Below are 24,390 nucleotides of genomic sequence, written 5' to 3'. Positions count from 1 at the left end.
TTAAAAAATCTGTGAACTCAGAGAAAAAGAAATTGTCCAACAGAAAGAACAAAGAGGGAAAAATATTGCAGAAAAATAGAGCCTCAGAGACCTCTGGGATAACAACACACATACCAACATATGTGTAAAGGCAGAACTAACTGGAAAAAGAGAAAGGAGAAAATAATATTGGAAGAAATAATGGCTGAAAATTTCCCAAATTTGATGAAAACCTCCAATCTATCAAAGCATGAAGCTCAATGAACCCTAAATATGATAAACACAGGGATCAATATCTAAACGTATCACATTTAAACAGTTTGAAGCCACCAAGAAAAAAAACATGAGAGGAGTAATAGAAATGACTCATCACATGGGAAAAACAATACAATTAATGGCTGACCAGGAAAAATGGCAAGCTACAAGGCAGTAACAAAAAATTTAAAACTGTCAACTAAGAATTGTATTTGCTGCAAAAGTATTCTTCAAACAAGAAAGGAAGAATAAAGACATCCGCAAACTAAAAAAAAAAAAATGAAGAACATCTTAAAGTTGACTTGTCTTATAAAAAATACTTCAACAAGTACCTTGAGCTAAAAGAAAATGACACCAGTAGCAATACTCAGCCCAAGATATGGTCACTGAGTATCATTAGTTATATCAGGAAAGCATGAACAAGATAAAGGGAATACACTTTTGAGAATTTTCTTCTTTTTTAAAGCATCTGTGTTCCCTTCTCAAGAAAATCTATATACCTTTTTTTTTTTTAAAGACATCTATGTTCCTTAAGTGCTTATGCAGCCCTCTGATAGTCTACTTATTGCAGGGAGGAAAATTAAGTCATTTTGTTAAGTGAAGTTGATAAGAGATAGCAAGAGAACTTTGGTAAGAAGAGAATGAGAGTTAAACATGTAGAAGCAAGTTGAACTATCCTTGGCCAGTGAAAAAGTTGGAAAAGATGTAATACTGCAGTGCTTTCTTTAAGTGATCACTATTTCTGATCACATTCAATTCTGTGAAAGCAAAGGATAATGAAGACTTTTTGCTGGTACCCATGGTTTGGAAAATAACACCAAGTTGGAAAGTAGAAGAAATTACAGAAGCTGGGCAATTATTTTGTTAAAGACAAAGTAACCTGCTCTGAGAACTCTATGAGTAATACAGAAAGATGTTCTTAAAACACTTTTAGTATGTTGGTTAAATAAGGTTTGTGAGTGTGTATCTCACACTCACAATATATTTGATTTCTATAAAGTACTTTGGAAAAGTAACATTTTATATAACATCAACAAACTATAGTTGTAAAAACAAAACCACCCTTTCATTTAAAAAACCATTAATGAATTAGATATAGAAGGAACTTACCTCAACAAAATAAAAGTTACACAATCACTGACTTGACGGTTCAACTGAAAATTTTTCAACTTTACAATGGTGCTTTCAGCTGTGTACATTAATGATGAGCACCCACATAGTATTCAATAAATTACCTGAGATATTCAACACTTTATAAAAGAGGCTATGTGTTACATGATTTTGTCTACCTGTAAGCCAACATAAGTGTTCTGAGCATGTTTAAGATATGCTAGGCTAAGCTATAATGTTCTACAAATAAAGTGCATTAAATCTATTTTTGACTTAATGACATTTTTAACTTGCAATGAGTTCACCTGTCTCCCAGATTCAAGTGATTCTCCTGCCTCAGCCTCCTGAGTAGCTGGGACTACATGTGGGCAGCACCATGCCCAGCTAATTTTTTTTTTGTACTTTTAGTAGAGACGTGGATTCACCATGTTGGCCAGGCTGGTCTCTTGAACTCCTGACCTCAAACGATGCTCCAACCTGGGCATTCCAAAGTGCTATTAGCAATAACAATTATTGCTCCCAAAGTGCTAGGATTATAGGCATGAGACACTGTGCCTAGCTTGACCTCACATTAATCTGTCAAGAAATCCTGTTGGGCGAACCTTCAAAATTTACCTAGGATCCCAGCAATCGCACTCTTAAGGATATGTTGCATAGAAATAGAAATTTATGTCCACACTAAAACCTGCATATGAATGTTCAAAGCAGCTTTATTTAGACTAGCTCCCAGGTGTCCTTTACTGTGTGAACAAACAAACTATAGTATATTAATACCATGAAATACTACTCAGCAATAAAAAAAAACAATTATTGATACATGCAGCAACACGATTGAATCCCCAGAAACCTATGCTAAAATAAAATAGAAAAAGGAAAAAAGCCAACCCAAAAGGTTACATACTGGATATGATTCCATTTATATAATATTCTCGAAAGAAAAAAAGTTTGGAAATGGTAAACAGATTAGTGGTTATTGCCAGGGATTATACTGGTTCTCGGGGGTAGAGGAATGGCAGGGAGAGAAGTCAATGTGGTTATAAAAGGGCAGTAAGAAGATACTTGTGATGTTCTGTATCTTGACTATCATGGTCTATACACAAACCTATATGTGTAATAAAAAAACAGAACTAGTTCTTTCTTGACAAGATGGCCATGCCGGCGGTATCAGCAAGTGCTCCTCCTGCCACACCAGCTCTGGCCCCAGCGGCGACCCCACAGTCTCGGCCCCAACCTCAGCACCAGCTGTGGCTCCGTCTTCCTCTGAGACTCCAGCCTCAACCTCAGACCCTGCGGCAGCAGCGGCTACGACTGCGGCTCCTGGCCAGACCGCGGCCTCAGCGCAAGCTCCCGCGCAGACCCCAGTGCTCGCTCTGCCTGGTCCCGCTCTCCTAGGGCCCTTCCCCGGCAGCCGCGTGGTCAGGCTGCACCCAGTCATTTTGGCCTCCTTTATGGACAGCTACGAGCCACGCAACCAGGGTGCTGCCCGAGTTATCAGAACCCTACTGGGAACGGTCGACAAGAACTCAGTGGAGGTCACCTGAAATTGCTTTTCAGTGCCGCACAATGAGTCAGAAGATGAAGTGGCTGTTGACATGGAATTTGCTAAGAACGTGTATGAACTGCATAAAAAAGTTTCTCCAAATGAGCTCATCCTGGGCTGGTACACTATAAGCCATGACATCACAGAGCACTCTGTGCTGATCCATGAGTAATACAGCCGGGAGGCCCCAACCCCATCCACCTCACTGTGGACACAAGTCTCCAGAACGGCCACATTAGCATCGAAGCCTATGTCAGCACTTTAATGGGTGTCCCTGGGAGGACCATGGAAGTGATGTTCACACCTCTGACAGTGAAATACGCATACTATGACAATGAACGAATTGGGAGTTGACCTGATCATGAAGACCTGCTTTAGCCCCAACCAAGTGACTGGACTCTCAAGTGACTTGCAGCAAGTAGGAGGGGCATCAGCTCGCATCCAGGATGCCCTGAGCACGGTGTTGCAATACACAGAGGATGTACTGTCTGGAAAGGTGTCAGCTGACAATACTGTGGGCTGATTCCTGATGAAGCTGGTTAACCAAGTACCTAAAATAGTTCCTGATGACTTTGAGACCATGCTCAACAGCAACGTCAGTGACCTGCTGATGGTGACCTACCTGGCCAACGTCACACAGTCACAGATTGCCCTCAATGAGAAACTTGTAAACCTGTGAATCAGCCCCGGGCAGCATACCTGCCAGGCTAGGTCTCAACCCCAGGACTCAGAAGTGAAGGAGAAATGGGTTTCTTGCGGTCTTGAGTCACACTGAAACAGTCGACTGCCTGTGACTCTAATAAATATAGCCTACTTTTTGTATAATTAAAAAAAAAAATAGAACTAAATACATACACATACAGCTCGCCAAAGTAGTACAAGAGAATCTGAGGAAATCTGAATAAAATCGATGGATTATATCAATGCCAATATCCCAATTGTGATAATGTACTATAATTTTGCAAGATATGATCATTGAGGGAAAGTGGGTAAAGAGTGTTACCTATATGGGATTTCTTTATTTTGTCTTACAATTGCATAGATATCTGAATATCTAGCCCCCCTCACATATTTCAGGTATTTCCTCAAATGCTAGATTCTCATACTATTTAAAATTGCAACCTCAACATTCACTCAGCATTCCTCATCCCCACTTCTTTACCTCAATCTTCTCCAGAGTAACAATCTAATATATTCTATTTTGCATACTTATTCATCTATTGTCCATTTCTCCTCACTAAAATATAAGCTTTAAAATGACATAGTTTGTTGTCTGTTTTATTGTTATATGCTTAGAATCAAGAACAATGCCCAGCCTATATCAACTCAACAGTCAATTGCTGAACACGGATTTACACTGCTGATATAAAATAATACCCCTACTGATAAAAAGAGATACATCAATACATATCAATACATTTCATTATAAGAAGCATCACTACCTTAATATTCAGTATAACCCAGAAGGTAGAAGTTGCAGTGAGCTGAGATTGAGCCACGGCACTCAGCCTAGGCAACAGAGCAAGACTTTGTCTCCAAAAAAAAAAAAAAGAAAAACAGGAAAAAGGAAAAAGCACTTGACAGAATTCCCCACCCTTTCATTACAAAAACCATCAATGAATTAGATATAGAAGGAACTTACCTCAACAAAATAGAAGTTATACAATCACTGACTTGACAGTTCAACTGAAAAATTTTCAACTTTACAATGGTGCTTTCAGCTGTGTACATTAATGATGAGCACCCACATAGTATTCAGTAAGTTACCTGAGATATTCAACACTTTATAAAAGAGGCTATGTGTTACATGATTTTGTCTACCTGTAAGCCAACATAAGTGTTCTGAGCATGTTTAAGATATGCTAGGCTAAGCTATAATGTTCCACAGATAAAGTGCATTAAATCTATTTTTGACTTAATGACATTTTTAACTTGCAATGAGTTCACCTGGATATAACTTAATTTTAAGTCATGGAGCATCTGTACATGAAAAGCCCATAAATAACATCATACACAATGGAGAAAAAGAAAACTCTTCCTCTAAGATTATAAACAAGGCAAGGATGCCCACTCTTGCCATCTATTCAACATGGTACTGTATGTAAGTCCTAGCCAGAGAAACTAGGCAAGAAAAAGAAATAAAAGGCATCTAAATTGAAAAAAAAAAATTATTTAGTTGCATGTGAAAGAGGTAGAAAATCCTAGACTACACACACACACACACACACACACACACACACACTCCCTATTAGAATAAATAAATTCAGTCAAGTTGCAGGACACAAAATCATTTAGAAAATCGGTTGTAATTCTACAAACCAGCAGTCCCCAATCTTTTTGGCACAAGGGACCAGTTTCATGGAAGACTATTTTTCCACAGACTGGTGGGGGGCTGGTGGAAAGGTTTCAGATGACTGTTTCACCTCATAAGGATTGTGCAACATAGATCCCTCGAATGCGCAGTACACAATAGGGTTCATGTTCCTATGAAAATCTAATGCTGCTGCTAATCTGACAGGAGGCAGAGCTCAGGCAGTAACACTCACTGGCCCGGGGTTCACCTATTGCTGTGCGGCCTGGTTCCTAACAGGCCGTGGACCACACCGGTCTGCACCCTGAGGGTTGGGGACCCCTGCTATACACCAACAACAAACTATCCAAAAAAAGTTTAAGAAAGCAATCACATTTACAATAGCAGCAAACAGAATACTTAGGAATTAACCAAGGAGGTAAAAATTTTGTACACTAAAGACTATAAAACACGAATGAAAGAAATTAAAGCAGATACAAACAGATGGAAAACATCCTATGTTCAATAGATGAATATTGTTAAAATGTCCATATTATTGAAAGCCATCTATAGATTCAGTGCAACCCCTATCAAAATCCCAAAGACATTTTTTACATAATTTATTTTAATCTTAAAACTTACATGGAATCACAAAAGACTTCAAACATTGAAAGCAATTTTGAGCAAGTACAACATTGGAGGCATCATATCTCCTTATTTCAAAATATTTTATAAAACTACAGTAATCAAAACAGTATGATAGAAGCATAAAAACAGATCTATGAATCCTAGCTACTTGAAAGGCTGAGGTGGGAGATCGCCTAAACCTGGGAGGCAGTGATTGCAGTGAGCTGAAATTATGCCAATGCACTCCAGCCTAGGCAACAGAGTGAGACTCTGTTTTCTCCCTCACACACACACACACACACACACACACACGAAAAGAAAAAAATATGGATTAATGGAATAGAGCAGAAAATCCAGAAATACGGTCAGTGGATCTTCAACAAAGGTGCCAATAATTCACAATGCAGAAAGGACAGTATTTTCAATAAACAGTGTTAGAAAAACTGGATACCCATCTCCAAAAGAATAAAACTGGACCCTTATTTTACACCATACACAAAAATTAACTTAAAATGGATTAAAGATTTTAAACCTAAGATCAGAAAACATACAACCCTTTGAAGAAATCATCAGAGAAAACCTTCTTGACACTGTTCTTGTCAGTAATTTCTTGGATAACAGGCAACAAAAGCCAAAAATAGACAGGTGGGACTATATCAAACTAAAAAGCTTCTATACAGTAAAGGAAACAATCAACAGAGTAAGAAGGCAACCTACGGAATGGAAGAAAATATTTGCAAACCAAATGTCTGACAAGGGGCTAATTTTAAAAAAAAAGTAACAAACTCCTACAACTCAAAGCAAAAAAGGAGATGAATAAAAAATAAGCAAAGGACTGGAACAGACAAAGAAGACATACATAAGATCAACAGGCATACGCAAAAAGGGTCAACATTGCTAATCATCAGGGAAATGCAAGTCAAAACCACAATGAGATATCTTGCACCTGTTAGAATGATTATTTAAAAAATTACAAATTGTAAGTGTTGGCAAGGTTGTGGAAAAACTGGAACCCTTAAAGACTGCTGGTGAGGATGTAAAATAGTGCAGCTGTTATGGAAAGCAGTATGGAGGCTCCTTTAAAAATTTAAGACAGTCCACCATATGATCCAACAATCCCACTTCTGGGTAAACATCCAAAAGAATTGAAAATAGGGTCTCAAAAAGATATCTGCATTCCCATATTCATTGCAGCATTATTCACAATAGCCAAGATGTAAAAGCAACCCCACATGAAACAATAAGAAAAATGTGGTATATACATATAATAGAATAAATATTACAAGTTTTTTAAAAAGAAGGAAATCTTACCATTTGTGACAACACAAATGAACCTGGAAAATATCATGCTAAGCAAAATAAGTTAGTCACAGAAGGAGAGATACCACATTATTTTTCATAACAAGGAATCGAAGTTATATAAGTAGACAACAGTAGGAGATGGGGGGAGATACGGAGAGTTGTTTTTCAATGGTATAAAGTTACAGATATATGCTGTCCAACATAGTGCCTATAATTAACAAGGTGTACTTGTGAAAATTTGCTAAGAGGGTAGATGTCAAGTGTTCTTGCCTCCCCTCTCAAAAAAATGAAAAACAGTAAGAAAGGGGCATAATGTAACTTTTTGAGACCGACAGATACATGTTTATTATCTCGGCTCTGGTGATGGTAAGATGAATACACACATAAGTCCAAATGCATTAAATTGTACACATTAATTAGACACAGTTTTAAAATATACCAATTATACCTCAATAAAGCTAGCAAAGGCAGGTCTAAAAGCTCATTTTTAACATGGCAAACAAATCAAAAGCAAAATGAAATTAAATTACAGGTTTTTGTAATAGTATGTTTTCACTCTTTAGTTTTTTTTTTTTTTTCTGAGGCAGAGTCTCGCTCTGTTGCCCAGGCTGGAGTGCAGGGTCATGAACTCAGCTCACTGCAGCCTCCACCACCTGGGTTCAAGGGATTCTCCTGCCTCAGCATCCCGAGTAGCTGGAATTACAGGTGTCCGATACCATGCTCAACTAACTTTGTTTTTTTTTTTTGTTTGTTTGTTTTTAAGTAGAAACAAGGTTTCACCGTTGGCCAGGCTGGTCTTGAACTCCTGACCTCAAGTGATCCGCCCACCTCAGCCTCCCAAAGTGCTAAGATTACAGGTGTGAGCCAATATGCTTAACATTTTTTTTTTTTTTTTTTATAGAGACAAGGTCTTTATAAAAGACACATGTTAGCCAGGCTAGTCTTAAACTCCTGGGTTCAAGCAATCCTCCCACCTTAGCCTCCCGAAGTGCTTGGATTACAGGCATCAGCTACCATGCCCAATCTATGCTTGATTTTTCTGAGGACACTGAAAAAGAACACTTGTCAAATTGTAACAGTCTTATAGAGAGATGAAATAATTTAACATTTCAAATTATTTTTGTACCAATTCTGGTCCAAATTCATTAAAAACACTTTCCATTTACCTTTGTGAAGATTCAGGTCAAAATACAATGTTTTAATATTCCCTTCAGATGAATTTTCATTTATTAAGTGTTCAAAGGACTGAAAATCTATACCTCATACAGAGTATCTGCCAAAAATTTAAAAAAAGAAAAAAAATGTAAAGCCATTACTAAGAGTTGGGTAGTACACGGTCAGTGACTAGATAAACACTCTCCTCAATAAAGCCCTAGAAAATGTTTGGTTCTTATCTATCACAGTTACTATGTTTATAAATCATGCAGGTTCTCTCAGATGTCATGTAAGCACAATTTTCAGGGGAATCTAAAGGAAGATACTCCATCATATAAATCATGAACTCCCACAACTGGCACCAAACTAGATAATCTGCTTAATACTTCACATGGACTATAAACTCCTGGATTGCACAGACTGCGTCATATGCCTCTTTGTAACCTACACAACATCTAATGTAGTCTTTTGCACATAGTATCTACAAACTGAGTTGACTAGCCTTAGTTCACACTTGGTCTTGTAATCCAAAAAGTCAGTGGAGGTTTTTTAACACAAAGGTGAGGTGAAATAGCTTCTTCAGATAAATCTCAATAGATTATCCCAAGCTAAGAAAGGTAAAGTCTAGTTTGAAGAGAAAGGAACCCTGATACTTGAATATTTCTTCACAGATTAAAAAAGCTATTTATGTGAGTACTCTCACTTGAGTCTAAAAAATCTTATAATGAATATTAAATATTTCATCCTACATCTTACCAAGAAGAAACAAATTTAGAGTGGTGAAATGACTTCTCCAATTTCATAAGGATCTCTCTATTCAGTAAGTTAGGAGGATTAGGAAAATAAGAAACTAGTACTGTAGAAAAGAGGCACAGACATTAAGATATTATAACCACCAAGCACATTAAAAAAAACAAAGAAACCGGCTGGCAGTTAACAGCAAAATCCTTTTGAAATAATTTTCAGAAAAACAGAAATTAAACCCAGAGTTCAGGAATAGCTATTATTTTACCACCATTCTCTATCTAAGATATTTTATCTTAGGGTGATTCTTACAAAATGTAACCCATCCTAATATAAAAATAAACTCAGGGCAGAGTTTAACATTACATACGGAAGAGATGTCAAAATAATGAAGTGCTAGCAAAGAACATACTGCAAAAGAACTTAAGAGGAAAAAAATCCAAATATAGAAGCATCAAAAAGAATACTCAGGAATAAATTTAACAAATGAAAAACTTATATACTCAAAACACTAAAACCTCATAGAAAGATGTAAATAAAGAAAAACACAACACATAATCATGGATTGGAAGACTTAATACTGTTAAGATGGCAATTTGTTTTGTATTTTTAGTAGAAACGGGGTACCACCGTGTTGGCCAGGCTGGTCTCAAACCCCTGACCTCAGGTTATCCGCCCACCTCAGCCCATCTCTACTAAAACTACAAAAATTAGCCAGGCATGGTGGCGCATACCTGTAATATCAGCTACTTGGGAGGCTGAGGCAGGAGAATTACTTGAACCCGGGAAGTGGAAGTTGCAGTGAGCCAAGATCATGCCACTGAACTCCAGCCTGGATGACAAGTGCAAAACTCCATCTCGAAAAACAAACAAACCAAAAAGAAATGCACTATCATGCCACAGAAAGTTATGCGGGCACCTTAAATGCATATTTCTAAATAAAAAAAGCAAAAATGAAAAGGCTAATATACTGTATGATTCCAAGAAAAGGCAAAACTATAGAAATAGTAAAAACATCAATTGTTATCAAGTTTTTAGGGAAAGGGAAAAATGAATAGGTATAGTTCAGGAAATTTTTAGTGCAGTATTTTGTATGATACTAAAATGGTAGATACATATCCCCATACAACTATCAAAACCCACAGACTGTACAACACAAAGAATGAACCATAAAGCAAAATCTGAACTTTAGTTAATAATAATGTATAAATATTGGCTTACTGACTGTAACAAATGTACTACACTAAGGCAAGACATCAGTAATACTGGAAACTTGGGAGATAGGGTTGGAATTAGTGTATACATGGGAATTCTCTGTACTTTCACTCACTTTTCTGTAAAACTAGAACTGTTCAAAAAATAAAAGTCTAATGTTTTTAACAAGAAATTTTTTTTTTTTAATTTAATGGTCAAAGGATTTCAACAGGCAATTCTCCCCAAGACGACATAAAAACCACCAATAAGCACATGAAAAGATGCAGAATAGCAGAAAATGCAAATTAAGATGACAATGATATACAATTTCACAGCTACAAGGATGAGTATAATAAAAAACTAGATAATAACAAGTGTGACCAAAGTTGCAGAAAAATTGCAATGCTCATACATTGCTGTGGGATTACAAAATGGTACAGCTGCTTTAGAAAACAGGTTAATATTTCTTCAAAATGTTAATCACTGAGTCACTTTACGGCCCTGTGATTCCATTCCTAGAAATACACTCAAGAGAAACAAAAACCTATTTCCCCATATAAACTTGTATACAAATATTCATAGTAGCATCATTCATAACAGCCAAAAAGTATAAATAAACTAAATGTTCATCAGCTGATGAACAGATAAACCATGTGTGGAATGTCCATACAAGGGAATATTATTCAGCCATAAAAGAAATTAAGTACTGAGAAATGCTACAACAGGAATTAACTTCAAAAATATTATTCTAAGTGAAAGAAGCCAGACACAAAAGATCAGACATTCTGTGATTCCATTATTTGAAACGTCCTGGATGGCAAATCCATAGACAGGTAATAGATTAGTAGTTTCCAGGGCCTGGGGGAAGGAATGGATACAGAGTGACTGCTAATGGGTACAGAGTTTCCTTTTGAGATGAAAATATTCTGGAATTAGATAGTGGTGATAGTTGCCTAACTCTGTGACTACACTAAAACCAATGAGTTATACCCTTTAGAAGGTTAAATATACAGCACATTAATTGTATCTCAATAAGGTTGTTATAAATAAATACATGAAGTAGCTGACTACTCACAAAAAAAAAAAAAGGAAAGGTTTCAGTAAAACTAGTCAAAAGGGTAACTTTAACTCTTGATATTCAATACTGCTTTTGACCTTACCTCAGATATGTGGGAATTTGAAACAGTATAAACATGAAATAATTGTAAACTCAAAAAAAAGTGAGAAAACATAAAAAGGACATTATGCCTTATATCAAGTTTTATTTCTCTTTCTCTCAAGCCATTCGAGACACTGAAAGTCAGAAAGAAGAAATTCAAGACCACAAATATCATGCCTCCCTTTTTTTCTTGGTGGGATAATCAAAGAGGCAATAAAACTACAAATAATTTGTAACAGCAAAATCCATACAGCTCTTCCACATCAATCTTTGCAAAGTCCCTGAAAATTCCATTTAATTTTTTAAAATGTATTTCATCTATCAACCTACCTCGGCACCTGGGGAAGTATAAAAGTAGCATACAACAGTCTATATCCTTAAGAAACTTTGTATGGCAAACATGAAAACCTGCCTCTCAGGTTTCTTACTGCAAGGAACATTATTAGCAATGGTTCCAACTGCTGAACGTTCTCCTGGCAAAGCTTCCCAGCCTATATGACTGAGAATGGTAGGCATACTTAATGGAGACCTTTTCCCAGGAAAAACTGAGCTTCTCTGACTTGGTAATTTTGGTTTGAGGACTCCCATTGCTATGCCGTTACTTTCTTAGAGCTGTACTGGCAATCTAACACTTTTCCTATTCAACTTGTAGCTGTCCTTCCCTTTTCTTCCACGTAGTTTAAGCCACCACTTGAAAAATATAAACTTCCATGACCCAAAGAACAGTGCTACACATAGCACAAATAAAGATTACTATTTCTTTCAAGTTGTCAGTTTTATCAGCAAACAGATTTTTCAGAAATGACTTAAATGGCTATATAAAATACTAATAATTAGGTGCCTGATAATAGGATTACCAAATTGAAGAGGAAGTAAAACAAGGGGAAAAAACATCACATGAATAGCAGTGTGTAGTAACTTAGAACCTTAAGAATAAAAACAAAAGAGCTTAGTTATAAGGAGTTTTAAAACTTAGAAAATGTCCTCATAATACTTATTTGATTCACACAACACTGAAGAAGTCTGACTGAGAAAAACAAAAAATAAAAGCACAAATACATAAAATAGCTCCCCAAAAAAATCACAATGTTAAAACACGTGGAGCAAACAGGCTACATTAGAAAGCAAACTGACCAAATATTATCATATTTATATGATGTATTACATTTAGGTCAAAGGAAAAAAACATAAACTCATGTGAAAATCAATGTCTAATCATAATAAAAACTGTTCACCTAAGAATAGAAACAAAACAACAAAAACACTCCAGCTCATGAGCAACATTTTAAACTCAGGTTTCTAGGTAAGCCAGAAAACTACAGAAGCAACATAGTAAAGTGCCCTAATAAAGGGCATCAGCACATTAAATGCATCTAGAAGATGCCCCAAGTTCAAAAAAAAAAAACAGAGGTGGTATGTTCAAATGGTTAAAACAAAATATATTTACATGGAGGAAGACTTCTTCCTCACTACACATACTAAATTAAATGTCTTTATTTAGACCTCCCAGTCCTAAAAAGAAAAAAATTTGGTTTAAAAGATTTAAGAAACACTGCAGTATGAGCAGTCCATTAAATCCAAAACTAAGACAATAAAGAGTTAGAACTGTCACCATTATTTAACCAGTGTTCTCAGGTCCTGCGCAATGAAATTTAAAAAAATAAGATAAGGAAGCAAAATGCAAGCTTATTACTTGCAATTGAAATGGTTGCTTATAAAAGCAAAGGCAATTAACTGTAATGATAGGAGTTTAGTAAACTGGAATATAAAAGATTACTAACTCAACTTTCTTTAAATATTAGCAGTAATTAAAGCGAAAATACTACTTTTAAGTCCCATGCATAAGAACAAAAAAAAAAATTACTAAACGTATCTAGATAAAAATAAGAAAAGTTTAAAACCTACATAAGTAACCATAAAGTTTTATATCAAAAACTGGATTAAATGGAGAGAATTATCACATTGCTGGATGGGAAGGCTGGATATTATGAATTTACACATTCTGCCCAACTACTCTACAAATTTTACACAATTTTAATCAAAATGTAAAGTTTGTTTTTGTTTTGTTGGGGTTGCAGGAAAAACATCATAGGCTGATGATATTTGATACACGGATTTTTTTAAGAGATAAAACAAGAAACACTCAAAATATGCTGTTAGTTCTCATCATTAGAGAAGCCAAAATGGACATCATCATAAGCCAAAATAGGCAAGTCAGTGGAAAAGAAAAGGAAACCCAGAAGAAAATCCAGTGTATATATGGTAATGTAATGTGATTTTTAAAATGGCATTTGCCCAATCAGTGGGAAAAGGATAAAGTTTATAAAAATGATTTCTGAGACAAATGACCTACTACTTGGGGAAAGGTCAACTTGTATCACTTCTTCACACTATGTCCCAAAATATAACCCCAGAAAGATTAAAGAAATATGCGAAAATAAAATTCCTAGAGGAAAAAGAAATGATTTATAAGTAAGATAGAACAGGACCTTTCTCAGCATTATCCCAAAGCCCAAATCAACATCTGAAGAGCAAAAGGTATCCCAAGTAAAGTCAACAAAAACTGAAATTATTTTTTCTCTCTTTGAGATGATGATAGATGGTTCATATTCTTGTGGAGGCAGCTTCTAGGATGGCCCTAAATGATACCTGCCTTCTGGTATTCACACCTTTGTTTAATCACCTAACCCTTCCAATATTAGATTAGAAAAAAATTGTGGTTTCTGTCTTGGGCTTACTGTTTTTCCATTGGATCTCTTGCCATGTGGGAAGCTAAATGGTTAAGACCTCGAAAAGCCCAGTGGACAGGCCCATGTGGCAAGGGACCAAAGTCTGCCAACAATCACATGGTATGCTTGGGGACAGATATTTCCTCCTTCAAACAAACCTTCAGATGAGACTGTGGCCCTGGCTGACACCTGGATTACAGTCTGGTGAGAGGCCCTGGGCCAGAGGTTCCTCGCTAAGCCATGCCTGAAGTTCCAACGCACAGAAGCACTGAGATAATAAAATCTTTGTTGCTTTACACCATTAAGTTTTCTGGGTAATACGTTATATAACAATATACAACTAATATAATCCTTAACAAATGGGTGTTAACAACTGAGTAAGGAGGACACATACTCTAAAAGGAGTAAAGAGTCATGGCATGTAAAATAATGTTGTAAATTAAAATAATTTTTCAGGGCCAGGCATGGTGATTCAGACTATAATTCCAAATCAGCTTAGGCCAGGAACTCGAGACCAACCTGGGCAATGTAGTGAGATGCATCTCTACAAAAAATTTAAAATAAAAAAGAAAGAAAAAAGAAAAATGGTTTCCCACCAACAGAATTGAAAAACATAAAAATACCCCTAATATCTAAAGACTACACAGGAAATGGCCATTACTCATATTCAAATAATGTACACTTAAATGCATAAAATCTGACCAGAAGGCACCCTGTATCAAGATTTAAAGTGCTCTCCTTCTCTTCAACCCTAGAATTCTACTTTTAAAAACTGTATTCTGATACAGTAAATAAATACAATGTTGGTAGGGAAAAAAATCTTCAATAGCCATCAATTGAACAATGGCTAATTGGGGCATAGCCACACAATAAACTATAATGCAACCATTAGAGAATGAAATAAAACTAATCTCTCTCTTTCTTGAGGGAGAAAAAGGGTATGGTTTCAATACTTTTATAGAAAAAGGTATGATGCTGTGAGAATCTGATACTATGATATAGAAAGAGGCTGAATACTGTGAAAGAAAGACACAAGGGGTAGAGGGGTTTAAGACAGTGAGGACAAAATGTAGTAAAGCACTGGAGAGTCTGTCTAGATTTCAATTCTTGCCCAACCATCCACTTGCCAACTGTGTGACCCTGGACAAGCTAACTTGAAATCTCTTTGTACTCAGTTTTCCTTATACAAATAACAACAATGTCAATCACATAGTACTAATGGTAAGAATTATGTAAAACCACTCATGTAAAAAAATACATATAATAAAGATAAGTATTTGCTATCATCATTAACTACCATTCAAAAATAAAATGTGTGGGTATTTAGGCGACAAATATTTTTAAAATGGAGACCCTGTGATAAAAAATATGGAATTTCCTAGTTTGTGGACAATAAGGGCTCAAGGAATTTAGAGCAGCAAGATCTACATGGCTGACTGGAATCAGCTGGGAAGTTTCACACAGGAAGAATTTGACTGGAATTTTCGTAAGTGCACAGAATTTAGATAGCAGGAGAATGGGAGTAATCGAAAAGCTGAATAAAAGCACAGTGGGCATAGAGAAGAACACATTTCAAGGACAGTGACACAAAAAGTTTGGAAAGTTGAGTATTTGGAGAAAAGGGAAGACTACGGAAGTTTCTGAGTACACAAGTAAACTAGACAGGTTTTACTTTCTAGACTATGAAGAACCATGGAAGATTTACAGGGAGGAGAAAAACAACATGACCAAGGAGAACTTTAGTATGCAGAAGAGATTAGAAAGGAGAAGACTAAGATAGATGTTTGTACGTGATTAAGCCAAATAACGACAGAGTCTGACTAGAATCGTACTAAAGAGAAAGAAAAAGAGACACAGCAACAAGGGAGTATGAGGTAAAAAGAAAATCAAGTTTAACAATGACTGGATATTAGGGATGAGCAAATGGAACAGTCTGGGTAACAGTGAATGATAAAACCATTAAAAGGAAAAAGCAAATCCAAAGTTCTGGGAACCAGAAGGAAAGATTTCCATTGAGTCTTAAAAGTTAAGTCACAGGACGGGCACAGTGACTCATCTCCCAGCATTTTGGGAGGCTGCGATGGGTGGATCACAAGGTCAGGAGTTGAGACCAGCCTGATCAACATGGTGCCCCATCTCTACTAAAAATACAAAAATTAGCCGCGCATGGTGTCACATGCCCATAATCCCAGCTACTAGATTCTGCCCCAGCTACTTAGGGAGGAGGCTGAGGCAGGAGAATCGCTTGAACCTGGGAGGCAGAGGTTGCAATAAGCTGAGATGGCACCACTGTACTCCAGCCTGGGCAACACAGCGAGACGCTATCTCAAAAAATAAAAAATAAATTTTAAAAAGTTTAGTCATGGTTACATAAGATGGCTTGCCAATTTGGGATAACAGTGCGACATTCAGCTATCAAGATCCAGTGGGCATTTGACAACATGAGACTCGTACTTGGGGGAGAGGTGAGAATTGGAAACAAAAACTAGGGCCAGGCACAGTGGCTCATGCCTGCAATCCCAGCACTTTGGGAGGCCAAGGTAGGTGGATCTCGAGGTCAAGAGATCGAGACTATCCTGGTCAACATGGTGAAACCCCATCTCTACTAAAAATACAAAAAAAAAAAATTAGCTGGGCATGGAGGCGCATGCCTGTAATCCCAGCTACTCAGGAGGCTGAGGCAGGAGAATTGCCTGAACCCAGGAGGCAGAGGTTGCGGTGAGCCGAGATTGCGCCATTGCACTCCAGCCTGGGTAAGAAGAGCGAAACTCCATCTCGGAAAAAAAAAGAAAGAAAAAAAAGGAAACAAAAACTATTGAAATTTTTAAAAACTCTTTAGAATGTTTTAGACATTTACAGCAGATGGTCATTACAAAGTGTGTTATACCAGAGCAGTGATCACTTCTTACTGTTATAGCCCTTCATGTTTAACATAGATCTTAGCACGATCAGTAAAATGTTGCAGAGGTGGGAGGAGTAGGAAAGTGAGCAATGCTGCATAGTGGCAGAGGCTTAATTACAGCCAGTGTCTGCTGAATCTCTCTGCTATACCACAACATAGAGATGACATCTGAGCTTCCTTCCATGCATAGGCTCCCCTAATGAGGTACAAAAAATGAAAATAAATGGCAAGACTGAACTTTGGGATTGCCAGTGTCTAAAGGCAGAGGACAAGGGGAAAAAAAGGAAGATAACAAAAAAATAGTTATGAGAAGAATAGATAGTGTTATAATATGGTTTGGATGTTTATCCCTTTGCAAACCTCATGTTGAAATGTAACCACCAATGTTGGAAATGGAACCTGGTGGGAGGTACTGGATCATGGGGGTCAACCCCTCAAGAATGGTTTGGCACTATCCCTTTGGTGATGAGTGAGTTCCTGCTTAGTTAGTTCACAGGAGATCTGGTTGTTTAAGAGAATCTGGGGACAAGCATGGTGGCTCACGCCTGTAATCCCAGCACTTTGGGAGGCTGAGACAGGTGAACTACCTGAGCTCAGGAGCTCAAGACGAGCTTGCACAACATGGCAAAACCCCATTTCTAGAAAATAGTAACAACAGTAATAATAATAATAAAAGTCTGGATCTCCCCCTTCACTCTCTGGCTTAGCTCTCGCCACATGATGCAACTGCTCGTCCTTCATGTTTTGCCCATGATTAGAAGCTTCCTCAGACCATTACTAGAAGCAGATGTCTGTACCACACTTTCTGTACAGCCTGCAGAATTGAGAGCCAATGAAACCTTTTTTCTTTATAAACTATTCAATATCAGGTATTCCTTTATAGAGACACAAAAACAGACTAACACAAGTTGCATCATGGATTAAAAATTTTTTTTCAAGAAGAGAAGCATAGTCAACTATATCAAATGCTTATATGCTACAGGCAGTGTTCCTCTGGTCTACACCAAACAGTAAATGGGCGGGGACAGGTCACTTTTAAAGTATAAATTAAGAAGAAATTTTAACTTACTTTTCACAGGATTATAAATATATATATCATTCATAATGATTACAAAGCAATACTGCAATCTTCAGTGAATTTTATCTTTACAAAATACATGACTAGAAATAATTAAAGTCACTATGTTTGAGCTCAACAAAAATGCACACAATAGAAGAAATCTGAAGGAAAAGAGGCAACCAAAAAAAAATCATGGTACATGTATTACAACAGTAACAAAATACATTAAATACCGGAGGTTTTACCTTAAATCTCTTGTCCTGCAATACTTTCTTGATGGCAACCAGTTCTCCCGAATCACAAAGTTTGGCTTGGTATACCACACCAAATGATCCATTTCCAATCACTTTAGTGTCTGTATAGCTGACTTCTTGCGGCCTGTCTGGACCCTGCCCAGGAGTTGCCACCACTGTGGTCACCTTGCTGCCATCCTTGTCTCCTAAAGGAAGAAAGAATTTTTTTTTTTTAATGACAACTGTAAAGAGTTAAATGGAGAAAACTGCCAAAGTATACAAGGTAAACTATGTTTTTTTATTATGTTTTTTGAGGTGGAATCTCACTCTTGTCACTCAAGCTGGAGTGCAGTGACACAATCTCAGTCACTACAACCTCTGCTTCCCGGGTTCAAGCAAGTCTCCTGCGTCAGCCTCAGCTTCCTGAATAGCTGGGATTACAGGCGCCCACCACCATGCTCAACTAATTTTTGTATTTTTAGTAGAGACGGGGTTTCACCATGTTGGCCAGGATGGTCTCAAACTCCTGACCTCAGGTGATCTGCCCACCCCGGCCTCCCAAAGTACTGGGATTACAGGCATGAGCCACCATGCCCAGACAAGGTAAACTATAATCTTTACTACACATTAATTTTTAGTTTATCACATATAATTACTTCAATTATTTGTTTCAATTATAAGTCATTTTTTAAACTCCCATGTATTCAGTCATTCCATAGACCACACACAATGCTTAGCTCCATCCCCATGAGGTAGGCAGTACTGTTCCCATATTATAGGTAATAGGAAGAATGTTAAATTTGCCCACAGTGAAATAGCAAATGGTGGACCCATGAGAGTTTGACTTTATCTATCCAATTCTAAAAGGCCTTACTGCTTTCCTCAAGGCCTTATTTTACTTGAAAATAAAATATGTGCAAATAAAAATGTCTCAGTATTCTGACTCTCTTCAGATCATTCTGCATTTGGGAAAGTAAGGCTTTGAGTTTTTGCTTCCCTGAATCTTCTTTTTAGCAAAGTAGAAGACCTCTCAGAGAAAGGTCAGATGGAGAAAAGAATGTTAATTTGGGGTTAAAAGATATTAAACTTAATCCAACACATTCTGAACTGAGACCTATTTACAAGCAGATTACTGACTCCAGGGTCTCTATTCACTGATAGCCCTCTTCTTTCCTTTTTTGCCTTCTCTCACCCCTAGTAGCAATACAAAAGCTCTCTTCAACTGAGGCACAAGAGCCACCTCCTACTTGACATAGACCACAGTCACCATCTTGTTCTCTGAATTCTTAAATGATTCTCTGTATTATGCTACTTAGTATCTGGTCTAAAAGAGCTTTACATTGTTCTTTTAGTGACTTCAACATACATGAAAACGACTAATGTTTCTTCTCTCTTCCCTGACAAATCTAAAACCAATTCTCAGTACAATGTAAGCCCTTAGGCTCACTTATTAAACTTGTATTTTTTCCTGTTACTCTTCCATTATAATAATTTTCTTTTTAAAATACTAACTGAATTCATACTAACCTAATAAAAGTAACGTATTTATGAGTATTTTTCTCTATGAAATTGCTAGATAAACAAATATCCAAATGTACTGGTAGCATATTTAACCAATATCTATACCCATCTAAATTCACAGAAGTACTAATATAAACAAAAGCCAGTGAATGTCTGTGATCAACTAACACTTTTGTAAAATGGCATTCATGACAGATTCAAAAACAAGGAGGGATGTCTTCATAAGATAGCCAGGTGAATTACAGGCAGTCTATATTTATCACGGCCAGCCATCTTTAACATTTATGTCTTTAGGTCCAAGGTAAAACATTCAAATTGGCATGATGTAATCACCCCAAATCCAATACCACTCATGAAAAGAAAGAAATCTTGTCAACACCATCATTTTTACTTACAGCAGTACTACATATGCTTTAAATGCATCCAAACCCCAGCATAAGCCAATACAAAAAAGCAGTTCTCAAAGCTTTCACATGCTCCCATCAAGTCTCACCTTAACAGTAAAATAAATCTTAGGTGCATTTGCTAAAAACCTAGTTCAATCTAATCTGAGTTCTAAATTACCATACCCTCGCCCAAAAAAATCTATTTAATCTTAACTACAACTTCTCAGGTTGACTATAAACCTTAACATAAGTTATTTTCTTCCTCATTTGTAATATAACTTTTCTTTACCTGTATCTTAGCAGTCCTAAAAACAGAATCACAGTCTTCTGAACTTAAATTCTAAGTGAAGAAGCTCCAGAAACATATTGAATGCATCCTTATAATCCAATTGTCTCAAGAGAAGATAAAAAGTATAAGTTATTTCAACATAGTCTGACTCTTCCCTGTGTTATCCAAGTCAAAACCACAACATCAAAAAATATATATTTTAAGGACTACGAATTAATAATTTCACTGAATAAGTTGCTTGAAAAATCTTACAAGCCTAACTCACAAAACAAAGGCTCATTATTATCTTACAAAGATAAACTAATAGATTTTAAGAATGGTAGCCGAGTGTGGTGGCACATACCTGTAGTTTCAACTACTAAAGAGGCTAAAGTGGGAGATCTCTTGAGCCCAGGAGGTGGAGGTTGCAGTGAGCCAAGACCTCGCCACTGCATTCTGGCCGGGTGACAAAGTAAGACCTGGTCTCAAAAATAAATAAATAAAAGGCCAGGCATAGTAGCTCACACCTGTAATCCCAGCACTTTGGGAGGCCGAGGCAGACAGACCACCTGAGGCCAGCAGTATGAGACCAGCCTGGGCAACATGGCAAAACCCCATCTCTACTAAAAATACAAAAATTAGCCAAGCACAGTGATACATGCCTGTAATCCTGCTACAAGGTAGGCTGAGGCACAAGAATCCCTTGAACCCATGGGGAGAAGGTTGCAGTGAGCAGAGATCACGCCACTGTATTCTAGCCTGGGCGACACAGCAAGACTGTGTCCAACAACAACAAAAAAGCCTGCTGTATTCCACAATTTTAATTAACTGAAAAACAGAAAACAAAAACTGAGTACAACTAAAAATTATGTTTTTTTTTTTTACTGTGTAACCATATTTCAATAAAAGAAACAGGAGCCCCACCTTCGTATTTCCTTGCTCCAATAAGAGAACCTAAGAAATATAAGCATTTGTGATGACTCTTCCTACTTGCCTCCACAGGTTCTAAAAAAGGTCACATAAAACGTCTCTTTAAAAAAGGTCACATTTCAAGGGTTCAAGAACTAGCTATGAAATATATCCCTCAGGACCCTGGGATTTAGCATCTCTTCACCCTAGCCACTGAGCCTAGAAATGTCTATCCCAACATCATAATTTGCATATGGAAAAAAGCACAAATGAGACAATTCTGCTAAAATATTAAAAGCAGAGTGGAAAGGTCCCACAGATACTATAGCTGAAAGAGAATCTTAAGGCCTGTTAATTTTAAGCTGAGATTTGCTGTAGACAAGGACCAATTCTTTCAAACTTTCATACATATAGAGACAAAGTACTTACTATCTTAGCAGTAATTAAAAGATTTACTCTATTCTGTCTAAAACAGAGAAATTGCTAAGAATTACTACAGACTATATTTTCCACTAATATGTACTATCTAGATACTAGGAACAATGGCTCTTCAGTCTTTCTATAGACTTCAAGCAACCTAGAACTTTTATTCATTATCAAGTTCTTCAGACCGTTCTATCAGATATTTGAAATAGCAGAGCTAAAAAGAATGGCAGGGCAATATGGGGGATGACTTTGCATGAACATTAGTAGTGCCATGGGTCAGTCAGCAGTTAGCATGCCAAGGAAAAGCATGTTACCATTTAGCATTGTAATTAGCCAACTTGGCAGTAAGATAACAACTGTAACTTTGGGAGGCTGAGGCAGGCAGATCACGAGGTCAGGAGATTGAGACCAACATGATGAAATGCCGTCTCTACTAAAAACACAAAAATTACCTGGTCATGGCGATGGGTGCCTGTAATCCCCAACTACTTGGGAAGCTGAGGCAGGAGAACTGTTTGAACCAGGGAGTTGGAGGCTGCAGTAAGTAAGCGGAGATGGCACTACTGCACTCCAACCTGGCGACAGAGCGAGACTCTGTCTCAAGAAGAAAAAAAAAAAGAGCAAGAACTGTATAAAATTATACTATTTACAAAGAACTACCCCACTCATTGTTTCATCTACATTAATACCTATATTAGATTAATTTATCATAAAGCTTTAGGTAGCAGAACTCTTCACATGCCTCATGCTGCCTTTGCTATGTTTTAAAACCTTCCCACTACCCACTAACTTTGTATTCTTTTCTCCATCTTCCCTTAAAAAAATAAGATAATGTTTCTAATAACATAATGTAAAAGGATCAGTTCCAGAGGAATAGGAAGTAAGAGAATAAATCAACAGCCTTTTATAGTTTTCTGGCCTCAACCATGTACTCCTTAACATCAACATCTATTCCCAGAGATACTCTGGCAACATTAGGTTTTGAAATTTATACCAAAGCAAAACCACATGAAAAATAAAACTGTACAACAGTTGATTCTGTGACATCCAAACAACTTAATATTTGCTACTACAAACTGGACCATTTCAGACCACAGCACTGCTTCCAAGAGACCAAAATCTTCAATAAAAGCTAGAAATCACAACAAATCTGCTTAAACAAAAAGTAACCACTTTGAGAAACAGTTATTTCCAAACTAATTATATGACACTAGCAATTATAATAATCTTCGAAAAATGCCACTACCTTGAACTAGTTCAGCTTTAGGCCCTCTCTCCTGTCAGAGGACTTCACTCACACTGTACACATTTCCTACATAATTAAAATGCAGCATTAAATCCCTACTCTTTACCACAATAGATAAATCTTAAATATATGAATCACAATAGACTCCACATGATGCAATGAAAAGATAGTATACAAAAGAACAATCACTTTCTATTAAAGACTGTTAAATACAGCATAATTTTCTTTTTTAAGAGACAGGGTCTCTGTCATGCAGGCTGGAGTGCAATGGCATAATCATAGCTCACTCACTCTAACACTGAACTCCTGGGCTCAAGCAATCCTCCCACCTCAGCTTCCCAAATAACTAGCATTAGAGGCACAAACCACCATGCCTGGCTAATATTTTTCATTTTTTAATTTTTTGGAGAGACAGGGTCTCACTTTGTTGCCCAGGTTGGTCTCTTAACTCCTGGCCTCAAGTGATCCTCCTATCTCAGCCTCCCCAAACCGCTGGGATCATATGTGTGAGCCACAGCATCCAGCCTAGATACAATTTTTACAAAAGCTTTGGCAAGTTTAGGCATATCCCAAAATGATACATGCAGCCTAGTTCCCAATCTCTCAAAAACAGGATTGTTCCTGTAAACAACATTTTGTGATTATATTTTTTGAAGTCATCTCAAGTCACTCCTCAGACCAATCCACCCTTAGATGAACAAATGCAACACTGTGACATGGACCACATCCAAGGTATGGAGGGAGTATCCAAAAGCCAAAAATTCACTTCCAGGATGTTTAAATATTTCGTAGGTGTCTGGCACTGACACTCTATTTGAATGATAAATCTCAAAAGCTGAACATAGTTTTTTCATTTAAAAAAGGTATTTAACTTGCTGTTTTAAGATTAGTTCTCAAAATCCAGTGCTAAGAAAAAGCAACAACTGAGGCACTTTGTAACTGATGAGCTTTTAGAGAATATGCATAAGCTATGCTACCCACACAAACTGAGCAAAGTCTTGCCATAGTCCAGTAAATACTCTGGGGACCTTGCTGTGTAATGCAATGACTGCCTCTATAAAAATTTTCCTTCCTCTCCATATAGAAATAACAGAAAGTTAAAAGTCTGCAACAAAAGTCTAGAGAAATCAGCACAGCACCCATGAATACACAGGAGACAGGAAGCATTTTCATGACATTTTCTGCCTAACAATAGTATTAGTAGGGGAAATGGCACTGCCTATTATTATTTCTCTATCATGCAAAGAAATAACACACAGCTATTTTTAAAGGATGTTTACAACAATGACACTCTATTGAAAAATATGATTATATAAATTACTCAAAAGAACTTTATCTTCAGGTATGAGTAAGAC

The 24,390-nt window shown here is 37.0% G+C and overlaps 1 protein-coding gene and 1 pseudogene across 10 annotated transcripts in view; one reads left to right on the top strand and one right to left on the bottom strand.

The window, feature by feature from the left end:
* Positions 1-24,390, bottom strand: part of GSK3B (glycogen synthase kinase 3 beta) — a 221,919-nt gene that overhangs the window by 132,557 nt on the left and 64,972 nt on the right. For all 10 annotated transcript variants that reach the window (XM_017965207.4, XM_017965209.4, XM_017965211.4 and 7 more), the window contains exon 2: positions 18,292-18,485. In XM_017965207.4, the coding sequence (XP_017820696.1) occupies positions 18,292-18,485 (194 nt within the window). The remainder of the gene's footprint in view (positions 1-18,291; positions 18,486-24,390) is intronic.
* On the top strand, positions 2,482-3,679 carry LOC100388276 (eukaryotic translation initiation factor 3 subunit F pseudogene; annotated as a pseudogene).

The sequence above is a fragment of the Callithrix jacchus genome, chromosome 15, assembly GCF_049354715.1.
Source record: "Callithrix jacchus isolate 240 chromosome 15, calJac240_pri, whole genome shotgun sequence".
Lineage (NCBI taxonomy): Eukaryota > Metazoa > Chordata > Mammalia > Primates > Cebidae > Callithrix > Callithrix jacchus.
This window is presented reverse-complemented; position numbering and strand designations above follow the sequence as displayed.